Here is a 22,631-nt window from a genome sequence, read left to right as displayed (position 1 = left end):
GGGTTACAGTGGTACCAATCATTAAAAGCAGGAATCACTTGAGTTTAAGGTATTAAATGGACTTTAGGGAGACAACTGTCTAGTACACAGCTTGCATATATAAAAGTTAGAAGTTCTAGAAATGTCTAGGTGAAACAGAACATTTTAAGCTAACAACACTTAAATGGTATGAAGACCATGCATATGAATCCAAATACAGCACACGAAGTGGAAACAGGCCAGAAACAATACTAACATCCCACCACCTACATAAATCTAGAAAAAGATGAGAGATAAAAAGAATGAGGAAAAAAAGTACTTCCTAGAAGCAGTTCAAGGAGGTCAAATGTAGTGGCCTTCTTCAAGAAGTGGTCAACTGTACCAAATGCTCTGGAGTGGTCACTATAAAGATACAGAAGAATCTACTTATCATTATCAGGGGCCTTTGTCAGAACAGGGGAAAGAAAAAGAAAAATGCATACTGGAAGTAAATAAACAGTGAGTAAGTGCAGGGAAAGAGTATAAACAATTCCTTTCGAAAGCTTTTGGTGAAGAATAATAAGGTAGAACCTGGAGAGTAACAATGGGTCAAGAGCGAGTTGAAAACGAGAGAGAGAGAGAGATTTGCACCCACTTAAATGCTAACAGAAAAGATCAAGTAGACAAATGGCTGAAAAAAAAGGTAAATCAGGATACAGTGTTCTAGAATGAGGGATGAGGTTTTCTCTAAGGGCAAGAGACAAAATCATGTACTCATTTTAAGGAGAGGAGAGGAGAGGGAACAGTAAGAGGTAAAACATTTGAATAAACAACCACAAGAATAGCAGGAAAAGACTGGGAGTCCCATAGGAGACAGCCAAGCAACTCTATATGCAGATTAAAGCTGAAGACCACACATCTGTGTGAATATATCCCAGAAGCCATAGGATTTTTGTCCAGTAGCAATCTGCAACATAAGTACAAGCCAATAGACTGTAAGAGTCATTTGAAACTGTTATTTTGCAGAAAGTGTGCAAAAAAGGTCAAGGGATCATGGCATCATGGAAGCAGACAAGTCCAGTTGAAGTGATTCAGGGTCAAGGATGAAAGGTAGGAAACAAAGAAATGAGATATCTGAAAGAATGTGAACTTGTGGTTAAAATGGGCCATACAATTAAGATTTTAGAGGTGGAACAGTAGTTCCAGATGATAACCACATGGGACCATGAAAGATTTTATTTTTTTATTTGACAGAGAGACACAGTGAGAGAGGAAACACAAGCAGGGGGGTGGAAGAGGGAGAAGTAGGCTTCCCACCGAGTAGGGAGCCTGATGCAGGGCTGGATCCCAGGACCCTGGGATCATGACCTGAGCCAAAGGCAGACACTTAACCCACTGATCCACCCCGGCACCCCCACATGGGACCATTAAAATGATGGCCCAAGCACAACCCAGAAATTGGGAGGCTAAATTATTGAGTCAGTTGTACATATGGGCACTAAAAATGCCCCAGAATAATGACAGAACTTGGGGAGGAAAGGAAAACTGAGTGTTTGGTGTCATCTTGAATGAATAAATAGAAACTGGCAAATTTAAAAAGGGTGAGAACATGCTGTGGTTAAACAGCATAAGCTTTAAAGAAGCAGGGCTTTTGTTAAAGAAAGAACTGTCTAGAATCTAGATTAGCACTGCCTAATAAATATATAAAACAAATCACACATGTAATTTTAAGTATTCCACTAAACACATTTAAAAAACTAGAAAAAAGAATTTAACTTTAATATCTTATTTAACCAATGTATACACAATACTATTTCAACATGCAATCAATATAAAATTACTAGAATTCATTTCACATATTCATTGCTCTGCACCCTTTTCTTTTGTAGTAATATCTGAAATACAGCACACTTCATTTAGAACTAGTCACGTTTCAAGTGCTCAGGAGCCATGTGATTGGTGGCTCCCATACTAGATAAAGATACAGAACATTTCAAGAATATAAAACTTTCCTTTGTGCCAAAAGATCTCCTGGAACACAAAATGAAATGAATAGTAATACCCAGTACTGGGTGAGGAAGCTGGCAAATAATCACTCTCCTACATGACTGGTGAAATATAAATTTTAACCATTTCCCTGAAGAGCAATCTGGTCTTACAGACCAAAAAGTGAGTTTTCATGCTTCCAGACTCAACACATTCCGCTTCTACACATTTATAATTTTGAGAATATATTTAAGATTTAGCTATAAGAACATTTAACAAAACACAGTAACAGTGAAAGACTAAAAACCAAGTTCTAAAAACAAGCGAAAGAAACAATGTATCATGCTATTCCGTTTGTAAAAATACCACGCATTATAAGCTTGAGAAGAATAAGCATGACAGATAACATTGTATCAAGTGGAAAAACTGTTACTAGACAGTTGACACAGTATTATGTACCTTTAAACATTTTCTTGTGTGCACAATGCAAGACAATTCAAAGGATACAGACTAGAGTGACAGTTAAGAAAATGACAAGGTAAAGATCTCAGAAAATTCTATCCTTTAAAAGCAATAAGAAGGGGCATCTGGGTGGCTCAGTCTGTTAAGCGGCTGCCTTTGGCTCAGGTCATGATCCCAGGGTCCTGGGATCAAGCCCCGAATCGGGCTCCCTGCTCAGTGGGGAGTCTGCTTCTCCCTCTCCCACTCCCCTGCTTGTGTTCCCTCTCTCACTCTCTCTCTCTGTCAAATAAATAAGTAAAATCTTTAAAAATAAATAAAGGCAATAAGAAAACTCAAAATCAACTTCTTCAGAACTCTAGAAATTAACAAAAGGTTTGTAGCAATCCACAGAGCACTTACTCAAAATAAGGGGGCTGAATCTAGGTACCTTGCCTATTCTCATCTCCCCTCTCAGCTCCACAGTAGTCTTGAAAACCAATAGCACACAATTATGGCAAAAATCAGCATCTTGACAGCAAGTGGGAGAAGGCAGAACAGGCTCTTTTAAAGCCCCATTCCCAGAGAATTATCATTATTTGGCCTGTCTGGTGTTTGATATGGAGTCTAGAAGACTCCATAAATAACCACAAAGATAACCAGAGATTTCGGTGACAACACAATGGTGAAGAAAGCAGAATTTACAAAGTCAGCAAACAACAAACAGCATTAAGAAACCCTGGGAGGAGATCTGACCAGAGCTGCATTATTTAACCAGAGTTGTATTATTTAAAAGGTCCAGTTTTCAAGCATTATGAGACATGCAAAAACACAAGACATAACATCCCATATATGGCGGGGGGGCGGGGAGGGAGGGTCAATAGAGACTATCTCCTAAGAACACCCAGATATTAAGCAAAGGCATATTTATCTTAAATATGGTCAAAGAACTAAGGGCAACAATGTCTAAAAAACTGAAGGGACATATGAAAATAACATTCACCAGAGACTATCAATAAGGACACACTAAGTATTAAAAAGAACTAAATAAAAATTCTCAAGTTGGAAAGTACAACTGAAATGAAACTTCAGTAGAGAGGTTCAACAATATATCTGAGCTAGCAGAAGAAGCAACAAATCTGAAGACAGATCAAAAATCACTTTAACCAGTCTAACGGAAAAATACAAAAAAGAATAAAGAAAAAAATGAACAAAACCGGAGACTCTGGAAGGAAAATAATCAACCATACCAACATATACATAATCCCTCAAGATGAAGGAAAAAGGGAGGGAAGGAAAGAGAAAGAAAGGAAAAGAAATAATGGGAAATAATTACAAAATTTGAAGAAAAACATTTTTCTACACATCAAAAGCTGAGCAAACTCCACAAACAGGATAAAAATCAAAGAGATCCACAACTAGAAATATCAAAATCAAACTGTCAAAAACCAGAGACAAAGAATCATGAGAGAGTCAAGTGACCATTACAGAGGACTCTCCATAAGTATGACTGACATCCCATCAGAAACTAGAGACCAGAAAGTAGAGGGATGACATAGTCAAGATGTTAAAACATAAAAACTGTCAGCGAAAAGTTCAGTATCTACTAAAAGGTATCTTTTAAAAATAAAAGAGAACTTAACACATTCTCCAATAAACAAAAACTGAGAGAACTCAAAATCAGATCTGCCCTATGAAAAATACTAAAAAGAATCCTTCAAAAAAAAAAAAAAGAATCCTTCAAACTGAAATGGGAGGATCTTACACAGTACCTCTAAGAAATGTGTATCACCGGTAAATGTAACAAGTAAATATAAAAGATAGCATAATTTGTTTGCAACTCTTTTCTCTTTTACCTATTTAAGGAACAACTTCATGAAGCAATAATTATAAAATTGCCTTGATGGGTCTATAATGTACAAAGATGTAATTTGTATGACACTAATAGCACAAAGGAAGTAAGAGGATATGAAACTATATAAAAGCAGAATTATTGTACTCTACTGAAACTAAATAGGTAATAAGCCAGATTATAATGCTATAAAATCAGATATTAACTGTAATCCCAAGGGCAAAGCCCCTGCTAGACACACACACACTCTCAAAAGAATATAGCAAAAAAAGGGGGGGGGGTTAAGATGGTACATTAAAAACATCTATTTAACAAGAAAAAATAATTCAGAAAGAGAAAAAAAGGAAAAAATAAACAGAACCAGAGATGCTGATAAGATATAAGATATTTAGAAAACAAATAGCAAAATGACAGGTGAAAATCTTACCTTTCAGTACTCATACAGGATTAAATATTCAATAAAGGCAAATATTGACTGAATAGATTAAAAACCATGATTCAATTATATGGTACCCACAAGAAACACCTTTTAGAATCATAGACACAACTACCTTGAAGTAAAACGATTTCAAAAATGTAAAGAGAGCTGGAGTGGCTACAACACAAACATTAAGACAAAATTCTTACCACTGACAAGGATACTTAATACTGATTAAAATATCAATTTATCAAGAAGCATAACAACTATAAACATATATGCCTCTAAAAACAAAGCCCTAAAATACACAAAGCAAAGACTGACAGAATGAAAGGGAAAAATAAGACAATTCAACAATAATAGCCTGACCTCAATACCTCACTATCAAAAATGGGTTAAACAACTACAAAGAAGATAAATAAGGAAACAGAAAACCTGAACATAGCAACTAGACTTAACATATATAGAACATTGCATCTGAAATCAGCAAAATGACATTCTTCTCAAGTGCACATGAAATGTTCTCCAGAAGAGACCATACATCAGACATCTTAGTCACAATTTTAAAGGGCTAAGATCAGCTACTATGGATACTAATCATCTATGAAAGAATGAAATTATAAATAACAAAAGGAAACTTGAGGGGCACTTGGGTGGCTCAGTGGGTTGAGCCTCTACCATCCACAGGCATCATCGGGCTCTCTGCACAGCAGGGAGCCTGCTTTCCCCCCTCCCTTCTGCCTGCCTCTGCCTACTTGTGATCTCTCTTTCTCTGTCAGATAAATAAATAAAATCTTTTAAAAAAAAAAGGAAACTTGAAAATTTGACATCTGTGGAAGTTAAACATTACACTCTGACCAATGGCAAAAGAAGAAATCACAAAGGAGACTATAAAATTTGAGATTAATAATAAAAATACTAATTTTAAAAAAGCACAACATACCAAAACTTACTGAATGCAGCTAATTCAGGGCTTAGAGGAAAAGTTATAGCGGTAAATACCTATGCTAAAGAGAGAAGATCTCAAATCAACTACCAAACCCTTATCTCAAGAAACTAAAAAAAGAGCAAACTAGATGCAAACCAAACAAAAATAAAGACTAGAGCAGAAGTAAAATATATTTCAAACATAATACAGAAAATAAACCAAAGCATAAGTTGGCTCATTGAAAAGAAGTAAATGTGACAAACCTTAGCAAAGACTAATCAAGAAAAAAACCGAAAACTCTCAATAATGAAATTCAGAATGAAAGAGGAAAATTCACTACTAACTTTACAGAAACAAAAAAGACTATAAAGAAACCTCTGAATAAGTGTATGCCAACAAAGTGGATAACCTCAAGAAATGAAAAAATTCCTACAAAGACATAAACTACCCTAAACTGGCTCAAGAAGAAAAAATCTTAAGTCCTATAAGAAACAAAGAAATTACAGGGGTGCCTGGGTGGCGCGGTCAGTTAGGCATCTGCCATCAGCTCAGGTCATGATCCCAGAGTCCCAAGATCAAGCCCTGCATCAGGCTCCCTGCTCAGCAGGGAGTCTGCTTCTCCTTCTGCCCCTTACTCCTCTCTCACTCTCTCTCTCAAGTAAAATCTTTTTAAAATTAAAAATAAAAATAAATAAATTACATTAGTAACCAAAAACCTTCCCCCCCAAAAAAGCCAAGTCCAAATGTTTCCACTAGTGAATTCTATCAAATGTTTAAAGACTGCCCAATCCTTTACAAAGTAATCCAAGAAACAGAAGAGGACAGAAGAGGTAAAACACTGCCCCGTTTTACCCTGATACCAAATCAGACAAACACATCAAAAAACAACAACAGACAAATGCCCCTTACATACATGCAAAAACCATCAACAAAATACTGGCAAAACAAAACCAGCAATAAAAAAAAAAAAAAGTATACACCATGACCACCGGAATTCATCTACTGATTGGTTCTACATATGAAAATTAACCAATGTAATATACCGTATTAACTAACCAACAACAAGAAAAACACATGATCAGGTGCCTGGGTGGCTCAGCTGATCAAGTGACTGTCTTCCGCTCGTGTTATCATCCTGGAACACCAGGATCGAGTCCCACATCAGGCTCCCTGCTCAGCAGAGAGTCTGCTTCTCCCTCTGACCCTCCCTCCATCATGCTCTCTCTCTCTTAAATAAATAAAATCTTAAAAAAAGAAGAAAAAAAAAACACATGACCATCATAGACACAGAAAAAGCACTTGACCAAAAATCCAACACTCTTTCAAGATAAACACACTTAACAAACAAGGCATAAAAAGGGAACTTCCTCAAGCTCATAAACTGTATCTAAGAAAAACCCAGAGCTAACATCATACTGAGTAGTCAAAGACTAAATGCTTTCACTGTTCAGGAACAAGACAGTGATGTCTAGTGCCACTTCTACTCAACACTGTTCTGAAGGTTCAGGCCAAGGTACTCAGCAAGAAAAAGATATAAAAGACAACCAAACCGGAAAGAAGTAAAACTATCTCTATTCACAGATAACATGATCTTATAAATAAAATACCTTAGCGAATCTACTGAAACACACATCCACACACCACAAACTAATAGTTGTAAGAAACAAGATCAACAAAAACTTACTATATTTCTATATGCGAGCAAAAAGCAACAGAAAATGAAACTAAAAAAAAAATCATTTGTAATACCATAAAAAAATACTTAAGAATAAATCTAATAAAAGAGCAAACATTGTACACTGAAAACTACGAAACACTGGCTAAAAATACTAAAGATTAAGTAAATGAAAGCTATTGTCCATTCATAGATTAGAAGACAATTTTGTTCAGATGGCAATACTCCCCAAATTGATACACAAAGCCATGTGTATCAAGGTCCTTTTGCAAAAACTAACAATAATCTCTAAATCATGTGGAAATTCAAGAGACAAATACCCAAACAATCTTGAAACCATACAAAGCTAGAGGAGTCACACTTCCTAGTCTCAAAACTCATTTACAAAGTTATAGTCCTCAAATCAGTGTAGTACAACTATGAAGAGATGTACAAATCAATGGTAGAAATATGCCCTTACATTTTACGGTCAACTCTTCCACAAGGTTGCCAAGACAACTTAATAGAAAAATTTTTTTCAATAAAAGATGCTAGGACTACTGGATATTTATATACAAAAGAAAGAAAATGGGTACCCACCTCACACAATGTACAAAAGTAAATTCAAAATGCATTAAAGACCTAAATATTTATAAGATCTAGATCTATAAAACTCTTAGAAGGAAACAGTAGTAAATCTTCATGATCTTGAATTAGGAATGGCTTCTTGAATATGACACAAAAAATAACAGCAATAAAAAAAGGTAAACTGGACTTCATCAGAATTTAAAAAGTGCTTCATAGAATACTGTCAATACTTCACTTCCAAAGTGAAGACAACCCATGGAATGGCAGAAAATATTTTTGTAAATCATCTATCCCAGTCTATTTTGGACTTACATCCAGAACATGTAAGGAATTCTTACAACTAAATAAAAAGGCAAATAACCTGATTAAAAATTGAATAAAGCACTCAAAACAGACATTCTTCCAAAGAAGATTTATAGAAGTTGCCAGTAAATACACAAGAAGATGCTTAACATCATTAGTCATTAGAGAAATATAAAATAAAACCACAATGACAGCACCTCATAGCTACTAAGATAATTTAAAAAGACAAACAATGTCAAGTGTAGACAGATGTGAAGAAACCAAAACCCTCATACATTGCTGGTGGAAATGTAATATACCACAGCTACTTTGGCAAAGAGTCTGATAGTTCTTCAGAAAATTAACATACAGTTATCCTTTGATCCAGCAATTCCACTCCTAGATATACATCCAAGAAAACCAAAAGCATAAGTCCACACAAAAACCTGTACTTAAATGTGTACAACAGCATTATTCACAATAGCCAAAAAGTAGAAAGAACCCAAATAGTCACCAACGGGTGAATGGATAAACAAAATATAGTGTTATCAAAATAATGAAATATTGTTCAACAATAAAAAGGAACAAAGTACTAATATATACTATAACATGGATGCATCTTGAAAAGAGAAAGAAGCTAGTCATAAAATATCAAATACTGTATGATTCCATTTATATATGAAATGCTCACAACAGGCAAATCTATAGAGATGAAAAACAGATTAGTGGTTGCCAAGACCTACAAAGCAGAAGGAGCAGAGCAACAGCAGACAGGGTTTCCTTCTGAGCTAATGAAAATATCCTAAAATTAAAAACTGGGATGGCTCTATGAATATAACAAAAACAACAGAACTGTACAATTTAAAGGGGCAAATTCTATGGCACATATGAATTACATCTCAAAAAGTATAAAAGCAGGTATGTAGTATCTACAAGACATTACCTTTCACATATAGCTTGTATATTTCCTTTCTTACACATACATCATTTTTGTAAAAAGACAGAAAGAAGGGGCGCCTGGGTGGCTCAGTGGGTTAAGCCTCTGCCTTCAGCTCAGGTCATGATCTCAGGGTCCTGGGATCAAGTCCCGCATCGGGCTCTCTGCTCAGAGGCAGGGAGCCTGCTTCCCCCTCTGTCTCTCTGCCTGCCTCTCTGCCTACTTGTCATCCCTCTCTCTCTCTGTCAAATAAATAAAATCTTTAAGAAAAAAAAAAAAAAAGACAGAAAGAAACTAAACCAGAAACTACTGACATTGGTTACCCACAAAGATGGGTGGAAAAGTGACAAGAAGGGGGATGGAGAACAGAGTAAGAGATCAAAGGTGAGATGAATACTTCTGGACATACTGTTTTATAGCGCTGACTGTTGACACCATAGTAATGTTTCACATATCCCAATAAAAAATAACCCAAATCAGCCAAGATGTGAATAGAGTTCAAAAGGGACTTGAAACAGTTAACAAATGAAAACAAACTTTATTTCAAGTGAATAACATAACTCCACTGAACATGGTAAGGAAGAAAGACCACAAATAACTTTGGAAAACAGTATTTTGACTGGATAGTTTAAAAACAAAAAAAAAAGTATATACAGATACTACTCTAGTAAGTATATCTATAAAAGCAATCCTAAAACTACAGTTATATATATACCAGAATTAGCAAATACGTAATAAATTGTGGATGAGAGCCAGGTTGTTCACTGTTGGGAGAAAGGAATCACAAGTACGGGGAAAAAAGAGGCTAGACTGAACCTAGTGTTAGTGCAGGGTTTCTGGAACCTGAAGACAATAGTATCAGATTAGCTCAGAACTATAAAAGAATTGGTTTATCAGTATGAATTCATGGTTTTTAGTATACATATACATACAAATATGGATGCATAAATATATATAAATATACAATTTCCTAGATCTATCTGCTCCAAACACCTAGAAGCAATGACACCCTAATAGCGATGAATACTTCCAGTCCTCAAATCTTGGTTTCTAAATACTATTCTCAAAAGAAACTTGGTGCTCTTTGGAAAAATGATTGATTCCAGAACTTAGGCAGGAAAAATACAAGATGAACCAGAAAGTAAGAAAGTGCTCCCAAAAACTGATAAGGCATGTTGAAAGGATGAATGGGAGCCAAATTAAAAGAGCCCCCAATGGTCACATCCAAGACAATGAGCAACACAACTGATAAAGTTAATTTTATATGCCCATACCAATATAAATAAATATCTGAATAAATGAACATGAGACACAATAGCTCTTTCTTACAAAAGAATTCTTTTTTTTAAGATTTTATTTATTTATTTGACAGAGATCACAAGTAGGCAGAGAAGCAGACAGAGAGAGAGGGGAAAGCAGGCTCCTCACTGAGCAGAGAACCCGATGCGGGATTCGATCCCAGAACCCGGGACCATGACCCAAGCAGAAGGCAGAGGCTTTAACCCACTGAGCCACCAAGGTGCCTCTTACAAAAGAATTTTAATTTTAAAATGTAGATAACAGGGGCGCCTGGGTGGCTCAATGGGTTAAGCTGCTGCCTTCAGCTCAGGTCATGATCTCAGGGTCCTGGGATCGAGTCCCGCATCGGGCTCTCTGATCAGCCGGGAGCCTGATTCCCTCTCTCTCTCTCTCTCTGCCTGCCTCTCTCTACGTCTACTTATGATCTCTCTCTGTCAAATAAATAAATAAAATCTTTTTTAAAAAAAGATTTAAAAATGTAGATAACAGAAACAGAAAATCATTATTAAAGCTAATAGCACAGTAGTAACTGTGACAGGCAAAAATTGACAATGGACAAAAAGTGCAATGAGAAATACATTATTTGAATAGTTCAACAAAGGACTAGTCCCTAAAATATGCGACTCAGTAAGACAAACAACCCAACTTAAAAATGGACAAGACTTCCAAAAACCTATGGATGGCAAATAAGCACATGACCCTCAAAATTATGAGTCAGCAGGAAAATGCAAATTATAATCACAATGAAGTATTTCCAATTACTAGTGTGACTAAAATGAATAACAGTGACCATCCCAAGTGTTGCTGAGTATTTAAAGCAACTGTTCTTATGTACTATTGACAGGAACGTAAAATGTTACAACTAAGTTGGTAAACAGTTTGGCAATTTCTTTAAAAGTTAAGCACAGATCTACCAATACTTAGCCTAAGTACTAAGTAGCTAAATACTTAGCCTAAGTATTTACCCAAAAGAACTGTAATTATGTGCCACCATCATTACAGCTCTTTTAAAAGTTACAAAGAAAAAAAGCCAAAAGGAAAATATATCCAAATTTCAACGTAGGTTATATTTTGCTAATGGGACATAGAAGTAACTTGGTTTTATACTACCTTCTATTTTCCAAGTTATTACTAAAGAACTTAAAGCATTTCCATTAAAACAAAAAACTAAAGATCACATAGATAGAAAAGTAATGTTGACCACAAGACAGTATGCATTTTTATTTTTTATAGGTAAGTCAAATTTTTTTTAAATTTTCCATTTCTGACAAGTTTATTAGAATGCAAAGGAAGAAATTATAGGAAATAATTCTTGCAAGATTTCAATCATGATGTGAACTTCAGCAAGGCAGAGAAACAAAGTCTGGAATACTAATAAAATAAGGTGGATTAATAGCTGATTAGAAGTATGTCAACTCAGCATAATTATACACCACAAGGATCCATCCTTAATTAAACCCAGAACGTTATTCTAACCCTAGATGAAAACATACTATCAAACCTGCATATGAAAAAAAGTGAAAAAGACACCAAATACTTTATATGACACACTCAAAATCCAAATGAAGTTTAATATGGCAATATGTGTATACAAACCATGTCCTTTTTCACCACCCTGAACTGAAATCTGAAGACAAAGCCTCAGATTAGTTCAGAACTATAAAATGGGACTACAAAATAAGAAGTCAGTGGTGGAACACATTTCACCTCTCAATCAACAAGCTCCTCTTAAAAAAAAAAAAAAAAAAAAAAAAAGTGCTGAAGAAGCAAGATAAAACAGCAGCTCGGGAGGAAAAAGTAGAAAATCTTAGTTGACATGCCCTGTAAGTCAATAAGAAATTAAAAGTCACCCTAAAAGGTAGTTTAACTCATTAACAGTTTATACAGCAAATACAAGACAAAGATTTATTCTGATCTATAATTTTAAGAACAAAAGATATTCAGTTTCTGGTGTCAGCAGGGATATGTACCAAATGGAGATAGTTCAGAGGGGATTAACAACAATGGTTGGAGGGATACAACCCCCTGTCATAAAGGAAATATAAAGACTTAAAGTCTCTACAAAAGACTCAGAGAAAGTTATGTTCAGACTATTAAGTAGTAATATTAAAAAGAGAAATTAGACTTATTTTCTTAGTCTCAAGGAGTAAGTGAGCACTTCTGAATACAAATATAAAAGACAGACTTCAGATATACACAAACAGGAAAAAAACAATTAATGGTCTCAGCTATTCAAAGATGAAATGTGCTTTGTCAAAGGCAGTGAGTTTCTAACACAGGCTAAATTAAGCTCCATCCATTAGAAACAAAACACAAGCCACATATGCAATTTTAAATTTTCCAGTAGCCACATTTAAAAAAAGAAAAGGAAACAAGTAAAATTAATTGTAATAATATATTTTCTTTAACTCTGTACACTCAACACATTTCAATATACAATCAATACAAAAATAAGACTTTATATTTTTTTTCAAAGTAAGTCTTTTCAAAATCCTCTGTGTATTTTACCCTTATATCAAATCTCAATTCAGACTAGACACATTTTAAGTGCTCAGCAGCTATGTATATTCATGGTTACAAAATTGGACAGGGCAGTATTAGACAGCCACTTGACAGGTATGCTGCAGAGCAAATTAGAGCATTTTCTGCATAATTAGATTAAGCAACTTGATACATCTTCCAATCCTAAGATCTTGTAAAAATATCAAAAGAATAACAGAAGTATCAAGAACATACTCAAAATTTTCATAGGATTAAGTTTACTCCATTTTAATCAGTCACTACTGTGCTTTGTACATTCATGACAGACATACACACACACACAAACTCTGTATTTTACTAGAATTCACTCTGAACACAACATAGCAATTTCATTAAAGAATTCCAATTTTTTCAGTATCTCTCTCCCAAACTAGCTTCTTAAAAGACATCAAAGACATCTCTCGTCAGAATATCAAATGCCATGACTTACAAAATGTTTAACTGATATTCATCCTAGTATTGCCTACCTCATAAAAAGAAATCAATAAAAATATTATCCATTTTATAAAAATTTTTCTATAGCTTATCTACATTACAAAATCAATTCATAGAAAATCAATTCATCTTATGGATTCTATTGTGTTAATATGTTGAAGTTCTATTGTGTTAATATGTTGAAGTTCTAATGTGTTAATATGTTGAAGTTCTAATGAGGATGTGACTATATTTGAAGATAAGGCATTTAAAGAAGTAATTGAGGTTAAAGGAGGAGGTCCTTACAGTAGAGCCTCAATCACATTCAATCGCTGCCCTTATAAAAAGAGGAACAGACACCTAAGGCATCTCACTCACTCTCCATGAACATAGGAAATGCCATGTGTGAGGACACACTCTTAAGGCAGCTGTCTACAAGCCAGGAAGAACCCGTTCACTAGAAACCAAACCTGATCACACCCTGACCTTGGACTTCAAGCCTCCAGAACTGTGAGAAAATAAAAGTCTGTTGTTTGAACCACCCAATCTGTGATATTCACCCAATCTGTGGTATGACAGCCCTAGCAGAGTAATATAGTTTCTAAGAAAGTACTTTCTAAAAATTGTATTGCCGGGGTGGCTCAGTTAGTTGACCATCAGACTCCTGATTTCAGCTCAGGTCATGATCTCAGGTTCTTGGAATCAAGCCCTGAGGCTGCTGGCTCCATGCTCCGTGAAGAGTCTGCTTGAGATTCTCTCTCTCCCTCTGCCCTTCCCCAACTGTGCTCTCTCAAATAAACCTTTAAAAAAAATTGTACTGCAAACCAAATTATACTGCTGTTGAAATTATCCATAAATTATGATAAATATATCTGTACGTTTAAAAATTTACTCTAAAACCAAAGATTTTAAGTCTGCTTTAATGAGCTACTGAAGTAACCAAATAATATGATATCTCAAAACTACAAATTCTAACTTTAACCCATAACCAAAGCCTTCAACTTACATTTCATTATAAAAAAGAATTCTATTCAAGATCAGTACTATATATACAATAAAGCTAAAGAGCAGTAGGGAGCTCAAAAAAGCATGCCACACATGACAATACTGCAAATATTACCCTAACAATATACTATTAAACATGAACAATAACTGATAATACATAAAAAGTTGACTGTGCTATTACCTACTAAAAGCATATCTTCTATGAGTTCAAGAAAAGGGAAGGATCATCGAAGACTCAGATAACTGGGAAAAGGTTCCCTGAATGAGTAGTTTTTAGCTGGACCTTCCTTAATGGATGGATGGGACTTCAAGGTAGCTAAGAACAGCATAAGGAGAGGCAAAAATAGGAAGAGTATGACTCAACCTGGGTAGAAGAAAAAAGTCCAACCAAGGATATCTCAAAATGACTGCCTAAATTTTTAATGACAGAACACATAAGAGAATAATAAAGCATTATAAATACAGCAAGAAATCTGAATTCCAATACCTGCTGTAACTTAGAAATACACTCTGGTGGGTAAATTAATCTTTCTGAGCCTTAGACCAGGATAAATCTTTGCGAGATTGTTGCAAGGTATATATGAAATATTTGGCACTTCACATACAATGAGTATAATAAATGATGGTCATTGAAGTGGTTGTGCAATAGATGACAGCTATTATTAAGGACTCTGGACTTTTATCTTACAGATAAGTGATTCCCAAACTTGGCTGTAATCTGAAACATCTGGGGAGCTTGATAAAAACAGATACCCAGGCCACAGTCTAGAAGTAGGGGATAAGAATCATGCTTTTAATTTGTTACATGGAATCCACTAATGACTAACTATACTTAGAATACCCATCCTTCAATTAAAAAACAATAGACCCTCCCAGCCCTACCCAAACACTTTCAACAAAGATTTCAATTAAAGGTTTTTCTATCAAGCATAAACCTGCTTTCTTAATTCCCTTAGTCCTGGCCAGCACTACTGCTACCGGTGCATTTACCTCATATATCATGTTGTATTTGCATGTTTGTGGTATTGTTTCTGCATTTCCTCCACGTTGACGAAATATTTAATTTTCAAGAAGTTAGGGGCTGCAACCTTTCAACAAGTCTAAAATTATTCCAAAATTCGAAAAAAAAAATTACATCTGTGTAATTATCATTTTAACAGCACAGCACCATGGTCAAACAAAAATTTAAGTATTTTTGATGGGTCCTCTTGCCAGTTAAGTCATTCCAGTTATCTTTCTAACTCACAGATGAATTAAGCATCTCATAAAGTAACTCCTAGTCGTATTGGATTAGATCAACTTTAATATTCTAACACAAATCCCAAAACAGGACTGACTACAGTTCTATCTAGGATCACCAATTTCATCCCTTCCTGCGAAGTTCTCATGTCTCCAAACTTACACTAGACAAATACTTACTCAATTTACCCTTCTCAGCAACAAGAAAATGAACAGACTACAAGGCGTCCTTTGAGAAGTAAGGTCTTTGCAAATCATACAGTAACTATATAAAGAACTTTTGCACTTCTTTTCTATTTGCACATTATTTTAAATACCTATTGAACAGGAATCACTTCCACATAAATTTCTTGCCTTTCCACTCAGCATATCAATTCTACAGAATATAGCTGGGAACCAGAAATGGAAATCTAACTTAATGCTTAACAGATAGCAGACCTTCAATAAAGAAATGAACCAAGAAATAAAAACTGAGCAACTAAAACACAGAGATTTGTAACAGTAAACTAGATAGCTACAGACTTCAAGGAAAGAAGGTAGGTATATCCATGAGAGAAACAGGTGAAAAGCTATACATTGTTAAAAAAAAAAACTACTCACATATTGCATTATTTAATAGCCCCCTAACTCAGAGCATAAAATCAAATGTTCCTGAAGGTGACATTCACAAGTTCAGTATATTCCACTGAAAGCGGGGAAGCCAATCAGTTTATACATAACAAATACCTCTCTCCAATAATGTTAGAAATGTAAATGAAAACAAGTTTAAGGGACTGAACTAACAAGGAAAATAATAGGAAGGCAGAAGAGGTCTATTTAAAGATATTCTTGGGGCACCTGGGTGCCTCAGTGGATTAAAGCCTCTGCCTTCAGCTCAGGTCATGGTCCCAGGGTCCTGGGATCCAGCCCCACATGGGGCTCTCTGCTCAGCGGGGAGCCTGCTTCCCTCCCTCTCTCTCTGCCTGCCTCTCTGCCTACTTGTGATCTCTGTCTGTCAAATCAATTAATAAAAATCTTTAAAGATATTCTTTAAAGTAATGCTTACAATTCTAAAATATTGAAACTACAAAATGTCTCAAAATAACAAAATAGCTGTACAAATCAGGATATCAACATTGGAACACTAAATACATATTAAAATAACCTGCATATAGATTAATCTACCAAAATACTATGTCAAATAATATACCAAAAACTATATTAAATAGTAAGTGAATAATATCCTGGTTTTGTATAAAATTTAAGAGTTTACAGAGTACTTTTATTTATATTACCTCATAATATATAATTCACACCAGAGCTTATCAACTCTGGTTGCTGATCAAAATTATCTAAAATACTTAAAATGCAAATTTCTGAGCCCCACCTCATAGTGAACTAAGCTTCCAAAGGTGTTAAGCACTGAAAGTGTTTTCAATGTCTGACCAGCGTTAAGAACCACTAATCACTAATATACCACTAATTAAAACCATGAAAAAATATATATAATTAAGAAAGAACAAAAATTAACCATCAGCAATTGAAATAATTTAATGGTTTTTTTTCCTCCTGGTTAATTTGTTCAAATTCATCATAAGATCAACTAAGCATCTCTATTAAAACTTCTTAAAATTAAAAATGATTCATTCATTACTAAAAAAAATTTCTTTATATAGATCACCTCACATCCCAGAATGCTACATGTAACAAATTTTTACAATGCTACATGTATTACCCTGGTTACTTTAATAATAGCATAAACAGAAAGCACTAAGATAAAATTACTATGAAGATTCTGCCTCCTCTTACACAAATAATGATCTCACACAAAGTATTTACAGTAGTCTCTGAAATTAACAACACCTACCAGAATCTTCCCCATAAAGAAAAAAACTAATTATAATCTGTATAGAACAATTTGAACATTAAGGATACAAAATGTTACTCATGTAAAGAAACACTAGTGTGACCCTTAATGTGAAAGAGCTTATGCTATGAAATACAACAGTAGAAAGTTTAAATAAGTAAACATGTTAGTAGTACTTAAGAAATTGATGACCTCAGTCTGTCTAACTTTGAAGGACACTGAAGTTTCACACAAATCATTTTATTCCAATTTCCTTCAACACTGCTCACCAAACCACAAATACCAAGTCTTAAAAAAATAGTATCAAAAGGAGCGCCTGGGTGGCTCAGTCGGTTAATCATCCAACTATTCCACTCAGGTCATGATATCAGGGTTTTAAGATCCAGCCCTGCAATAGTTCTCCACAGGCGGTGGAGCCTGCTTAAGATTCTCTCTCTCCCTTTACCTCTGTCCCTCTCCCCAACTCTTAAAAAAGAAAAAAAAAAAAAAAGTACCAACAAATTTATTAACCAGACTACAGTATAGCTTTTGATCAATATGGTGGATTTCATTAGTAAATATAAAAACTCAAAGCACAAATGAATAAATTCACAATAATCTTAAAATTTTTGTTTCCCATCCTAAAGGTCTCTCCTAGTATTAAGATTACCAGACATGCAGACTTAGATGTTCTCCAGTCCTCTCAATTTCATGTTCTAAATTACCTCTTTCAATATATGATACCTACTAATCACCCATGTACTCAGGTTCAGACACTGGATTCATTACTCCCCACCAACATCCCCTCACAACCATCCCCTACACTTCATGTCCTTTGACACTATTCTAGTTCTGTCCTTCATCTCTTTTTTTTATTTTTTTTAAAGGATTTTATTTATGCATTTGAGAGCGGTAAGTATGCGACAGGAAGGGAGTGGGCAGAGAGCAGCAGATTCCCCAATGAGCAGAGATCTGACATGGTGCTTGATCCCAGGATCCTGGGATCATGACCCAAGCCAAAGACAGATGCTTAACCGACTGAGCCACCCAGGTGCCCTTGTCCTTCATATTTTAGTCCTAGGACTGCTTTGTTAACCTCCCTCAATTCACTGGCCCCACCTTGGTGTTCTAGCTATTCCTACTGCAATTACCATCATGATGTTCATGGTTACCATTCTTCTTTTAAAATCCTTCAATAAAGATTTTTTTTTTAAATACTCAGTACAGGACACCAGATCTCTACTTATGAGTCTAGTTCCATAAATTACCACGAGTTCTCAGCCTACAATAAATATCCTTCCTCCTCCTCTGTCTAATCACTCCTATTTACCTTTAAAGATTTACCTTTTCCAATTTAGAAAAGGTATCCTGCTCTATATTTTCACTGTATGCTCTACATACCTTTAAATTATATCACAAATGATTTACTAAGTAAATGCCAGGTAGGGATAAGTGAACAAAACACAATCCTTGACTTTAAGAAACTTAAAAATAAAGGCAGAAAAATAAATAATGGCCATATAGTCTGATAACTTTTTTTTTTTTTAAGATTTATTCATTTCTTTTAGAGAAAGAGAGAGAGAAGGAACACAAGTGGGAGGGAGAGGGAAAGAGAACCTCAAGTAGACTTGGAGATCAGCACAGAGTCCGACAACACAGGGACCAATCCCATGACTCTGAGACCCAAGTGGAAACCAAGAGTCAGATGTTCAACTGACTAAGCCACCCAGGCGCCCCATGGTAACTTTTTTTTTAAAGCTACCATCTGCTCACTATATGAGGCTAAGAACTTGCCACGTTATCATCTAATTCTCATTTAATTATCTAATAACTTTGTGATTCCCACTTTACAGAAGAGAAGGCAAAATTCTGTTATTTGCCCAAGATTCAGTTAAGATTTAGACATGCGAATCCAGGTCTAACTCCAGAACTTAAGCTCTTAATCACCTTCTATCTCGACTGTCACAGCACTTAACTCAGTATCACCAGTGCCCATCACACAGCACAAGGCACAAGACATGTTTGCTAATGAATTAACTTGAGTGGTGAAGTCCTAAGCTAGTAATGACTTAACATCAATACTACAACTTTATCTGATAATGTCTTGTGTCAAAGGGTTCAGGAGCTCTGATTTACCAACACATGTGAAATAATCAATGTCCCAAGTTACTCATATAGTTTATAATAGCAAAATACTGAAAATGAATGTCTTATCAGAAAGGGACATGTTAAATCATAGCCTACCTATAATGGGATTATACAGCTATATAAAAGAATAAGAATGCTCTTCATGTACTGATATGGAATAACCTAAGATACACTAAGTGGGAAAAATTAAAAGGTGAGGAAGAATGTGTGTCTGATGTTATCATGGGTGGGGAAAGGAGGGAGGTATGTTTTTTTTTGCTTGTATATGTAAAAATCACCTCCAGAAGAAACATAAAAGAAACTGTTAAATGGGTTGCCTGAGGAGGAAACTGGGTTACTTGAGGATAGGAATAGAAAGCTTTCACTACATATCTCTTTTTAACCTTCTGAACTCTGAACCAAGTGATTGTGTTACCTATTTGACAATATGAACACCCCCAGCGGGGCGTCTGGGTGGCTCAGTGGGTTAAGCCTCTGCCTTCCGCTCAGTCATGATCTCAGGGTCCTGGGATCAAGCCCCACTTCGGGCTCTCTGCTCAGCAGGGAGCCTGCTTCCCCCTCTCTTTGCCTGCTGCTCTGCCTACTTGTAATCTGTGTCAAATAAATAAATAAAATCTTTTTTAAAAAAACACACATAATAAAAAGCACTTTCAGAAATGAAAACACAAACACTAAGTAACATCCATAAGGCCATGGGCCATAGCTTTCTTGATTGCTACTATTTTGCAGTGTCTGACACTTTGTTAGCAGTTGAGTATTTGTTACATTTACAAAAATCTCAAATTGCCACTGCAGGAATATTTCAAATATATTTTACAAAGTAAAACTGGAAAAAATTCTTTTAATTATTCTGAAAAACAATCAAGGCCTTATCCCAAGCCTACTGCTTATGAAACCCTGGAAGACTACTACAATCTGTATGCTTTTAAAAGTACCAAGATGATCATTTTACTATAGTTTCATGTTTTCTTTACATTTCAAATCTTTCACAATAAACAAGTTAGGGGGGAAAGACTTTAAAGAGCTACCCAGAAAAACCACTTTAAATGAGTCCACTGCCTGTGAATCACATCTTACTCAATGAAGCTGTTTCTTTTTTAAAAAATTTTTTAAAAACTCACCGATGGACATTAGAAATCAGGCCAGCAGAGCAATAATGGCACAAGGGCACAAGAAACTCTAGGGTGGGGGTGCCTGGGTGTCTCAGTCTGTTAAGAATCTACTTTAGGCTCAGGTCATGATCTCAGGGTCCTGGGATCAAGCTCTGCACTGGGCTCCCAGCTTAGCTGGGAGTCTGCTTCTCCCTCTTCCTCTGCCTCTTCCCCACCCCCAATGCCTTCTCTTTCTCTCTCTCTCTCTCTCAAAATAAATAAATAAAACCTTAAAAAAGAAAAGAAAAGAAAAGAAAGAAATGCTAGGGTAATGGAAATGTCATTTATCTTTAAAAAAATGATTTATTTTATTTATTTGAGAGAGCAAGAGCACGTTGAGGGGGGCAGGCAGAGGCAGAGAATCTCAAGCAGACTCCTCGCTGAGCACAGAGCCCTCTGCAGGGCAATCTGACAACCCTGAGATCATAACCAGAGTCAAAACCAAGAGTCAAACACTTAAGGATTAAAGCACCCAGGCACCCCAAAAATGTTCTTTATCTTGATTGGAATAAAAGCTACAAGGTGTATATAATTGTCAAAATCCAATGAACTGAACACTTAACTGTGCATTTTTTGTATGAAAGCTATACCTCACCTCAAAAAAGTTACTTAATTTGGAAAGCATTTTAAAAAGTGCAGATTCCTGGGACCCTCTCAGAGACTGTGAATCTTTGCATGTGTGGTGGGAACTAATCCGCATTTTCAACAAGAGGCTGTGGTTGATCCTGATGCATGAGGTTTATCAATTATGCTATGGAAAATACTGACCTAGCATAATGTTATGCATCCAGTTAACTAATGATCACATTTACAGAAATTCATGAATTAAATTATAAACTTACGTACGAACACATACACACACACACACGCTACCTAGGTGATTCTGATTACCAATTTTGAGAAATATAGTGAGAGCTCTAAGAGGAAGAATTATGGACTAGCTGATTAAGAAAGACTTCCTTCTTCTGTTTCCTATGATTCTTCAAAGGCTTCTCCATCACCTGGCACAGTGGCTCTCAATCTGGGGTGATTCTCTCCTCTCCCCCTCACCCCATGACATTTGGCAAGGCCTGCAAACATATTTTTTTTTGTCACAACTGGGAGAGTGCTATTGGCATCTAGTGGGTAGAAGCCAGGGATGCTGATAAACATTGTACAATGCAAAGAAAAGCCCCCCAAACAATTACAGAACTCCAAACTACAATAGTGTCAAATTTGAAAAATTCTGACCTGGAGCCTCCCCTCTCAAATGAAGCTACCAAAAGTACTCAGTTGTGACCCCAAAGGTATACAGAACAGAATTTACATGTCACCTCTTCAGGAAAATCAATTTTTACTTCCAGACTGGTGGGGAAGAAGGAGGGAGAAAGCCTCTTTACACTGCATGTAAGGCAAACAAATAAAATGTAAATGTAACATGAATAAGATTTTTTTTAATTCAAAATAATGTGAACAGAAACAACTTCAAGGTTATTTATTTACTCTCCTACTTATTTACTCTCCCCAGCCTCAGGGGATACTTATTAACTCTCCTCAGCCTTTTGAAGGTACTTTTGAAGTTAAGAGACACTTGCCTCAATAAAGTACATAAACTTTAGAATGACAGGCAAAACCTCATCTTTAGCTACCTTCACTTAGATTTTTTAGGGCTACTTACTGCAGCATAGTCTAACCCAGTGCTATTTAAAATGTGGTGTGTGGACCAGTGAGCCAGTCTGAACTGTTTATCGGATTATATCACAGAAGTATAGAAACTAAATTTTAACAGAAATGAAAACTTTTATAGCAAAATAAATTTGTCTGTTGGGATTGAAAAAACATTCAGACTGTACTTCCCCTTCTTTAAATTCATCTTCATTTAAAAAAAAAATTTGCAGTAGTTTTTGCAATAGTATCAGTCAACAATGGATTAGAAATTTCAAAAGAAACAGGAAAGAAAAGGTCCTTTGTCAGTTTGAAAAGCAGTAT

General features: G+C 35.5%; 1 protein-coding gene across 4 annotated transcripts in view; it reads right to left on the bottom strand.

The window, feature by feature from the left end:
• Positions 1 to 22,631, bottom strand: part of SEPTIN7 (septin 7) — a 110,435-nt gene that overhangs the window by 83,442 nt on the left and 4,362 nt on the right. Inside the window, exon 2 of one of the 4 annotated variants that reach the window (XM_004741974.3) lies at positions 8,428 to 8,432. The exons of the other annotated variants lie outside the window; for them this stretch is intronic. Within the exon in view, the coding sequence (XP_004742031.1) occupies positions 8,428 to 8,432 (5 nt within the window). The remainder of the gene's footprint in view (positions 1 to 8,427; positions 8,433 to 22,631) is intronic. 4 annotated transcript variants of the gene reach the window in all.

The sequence above is a fragment of the Mustela putorius genome, unplaced genomic scaffold (assembly GCF_011764305.1).
Source record: "Mustela putorius furo isolate JIRA1106 unplaced genomic scaffold, ASM1176430v1.1 tig00003845_pilon_pilon_pilon, whole genome shotgun sequence".
In the NCBI taxonomy this organism is placed as follows: Eukaryota; Metazoa; Chordata; class Mammalia; order Carnivora; family Mustelidae; genus Mustela; species Mustela putorius.
This window is presented reverse-complemented; position numbering and strand designations above follow the sequence as displayed.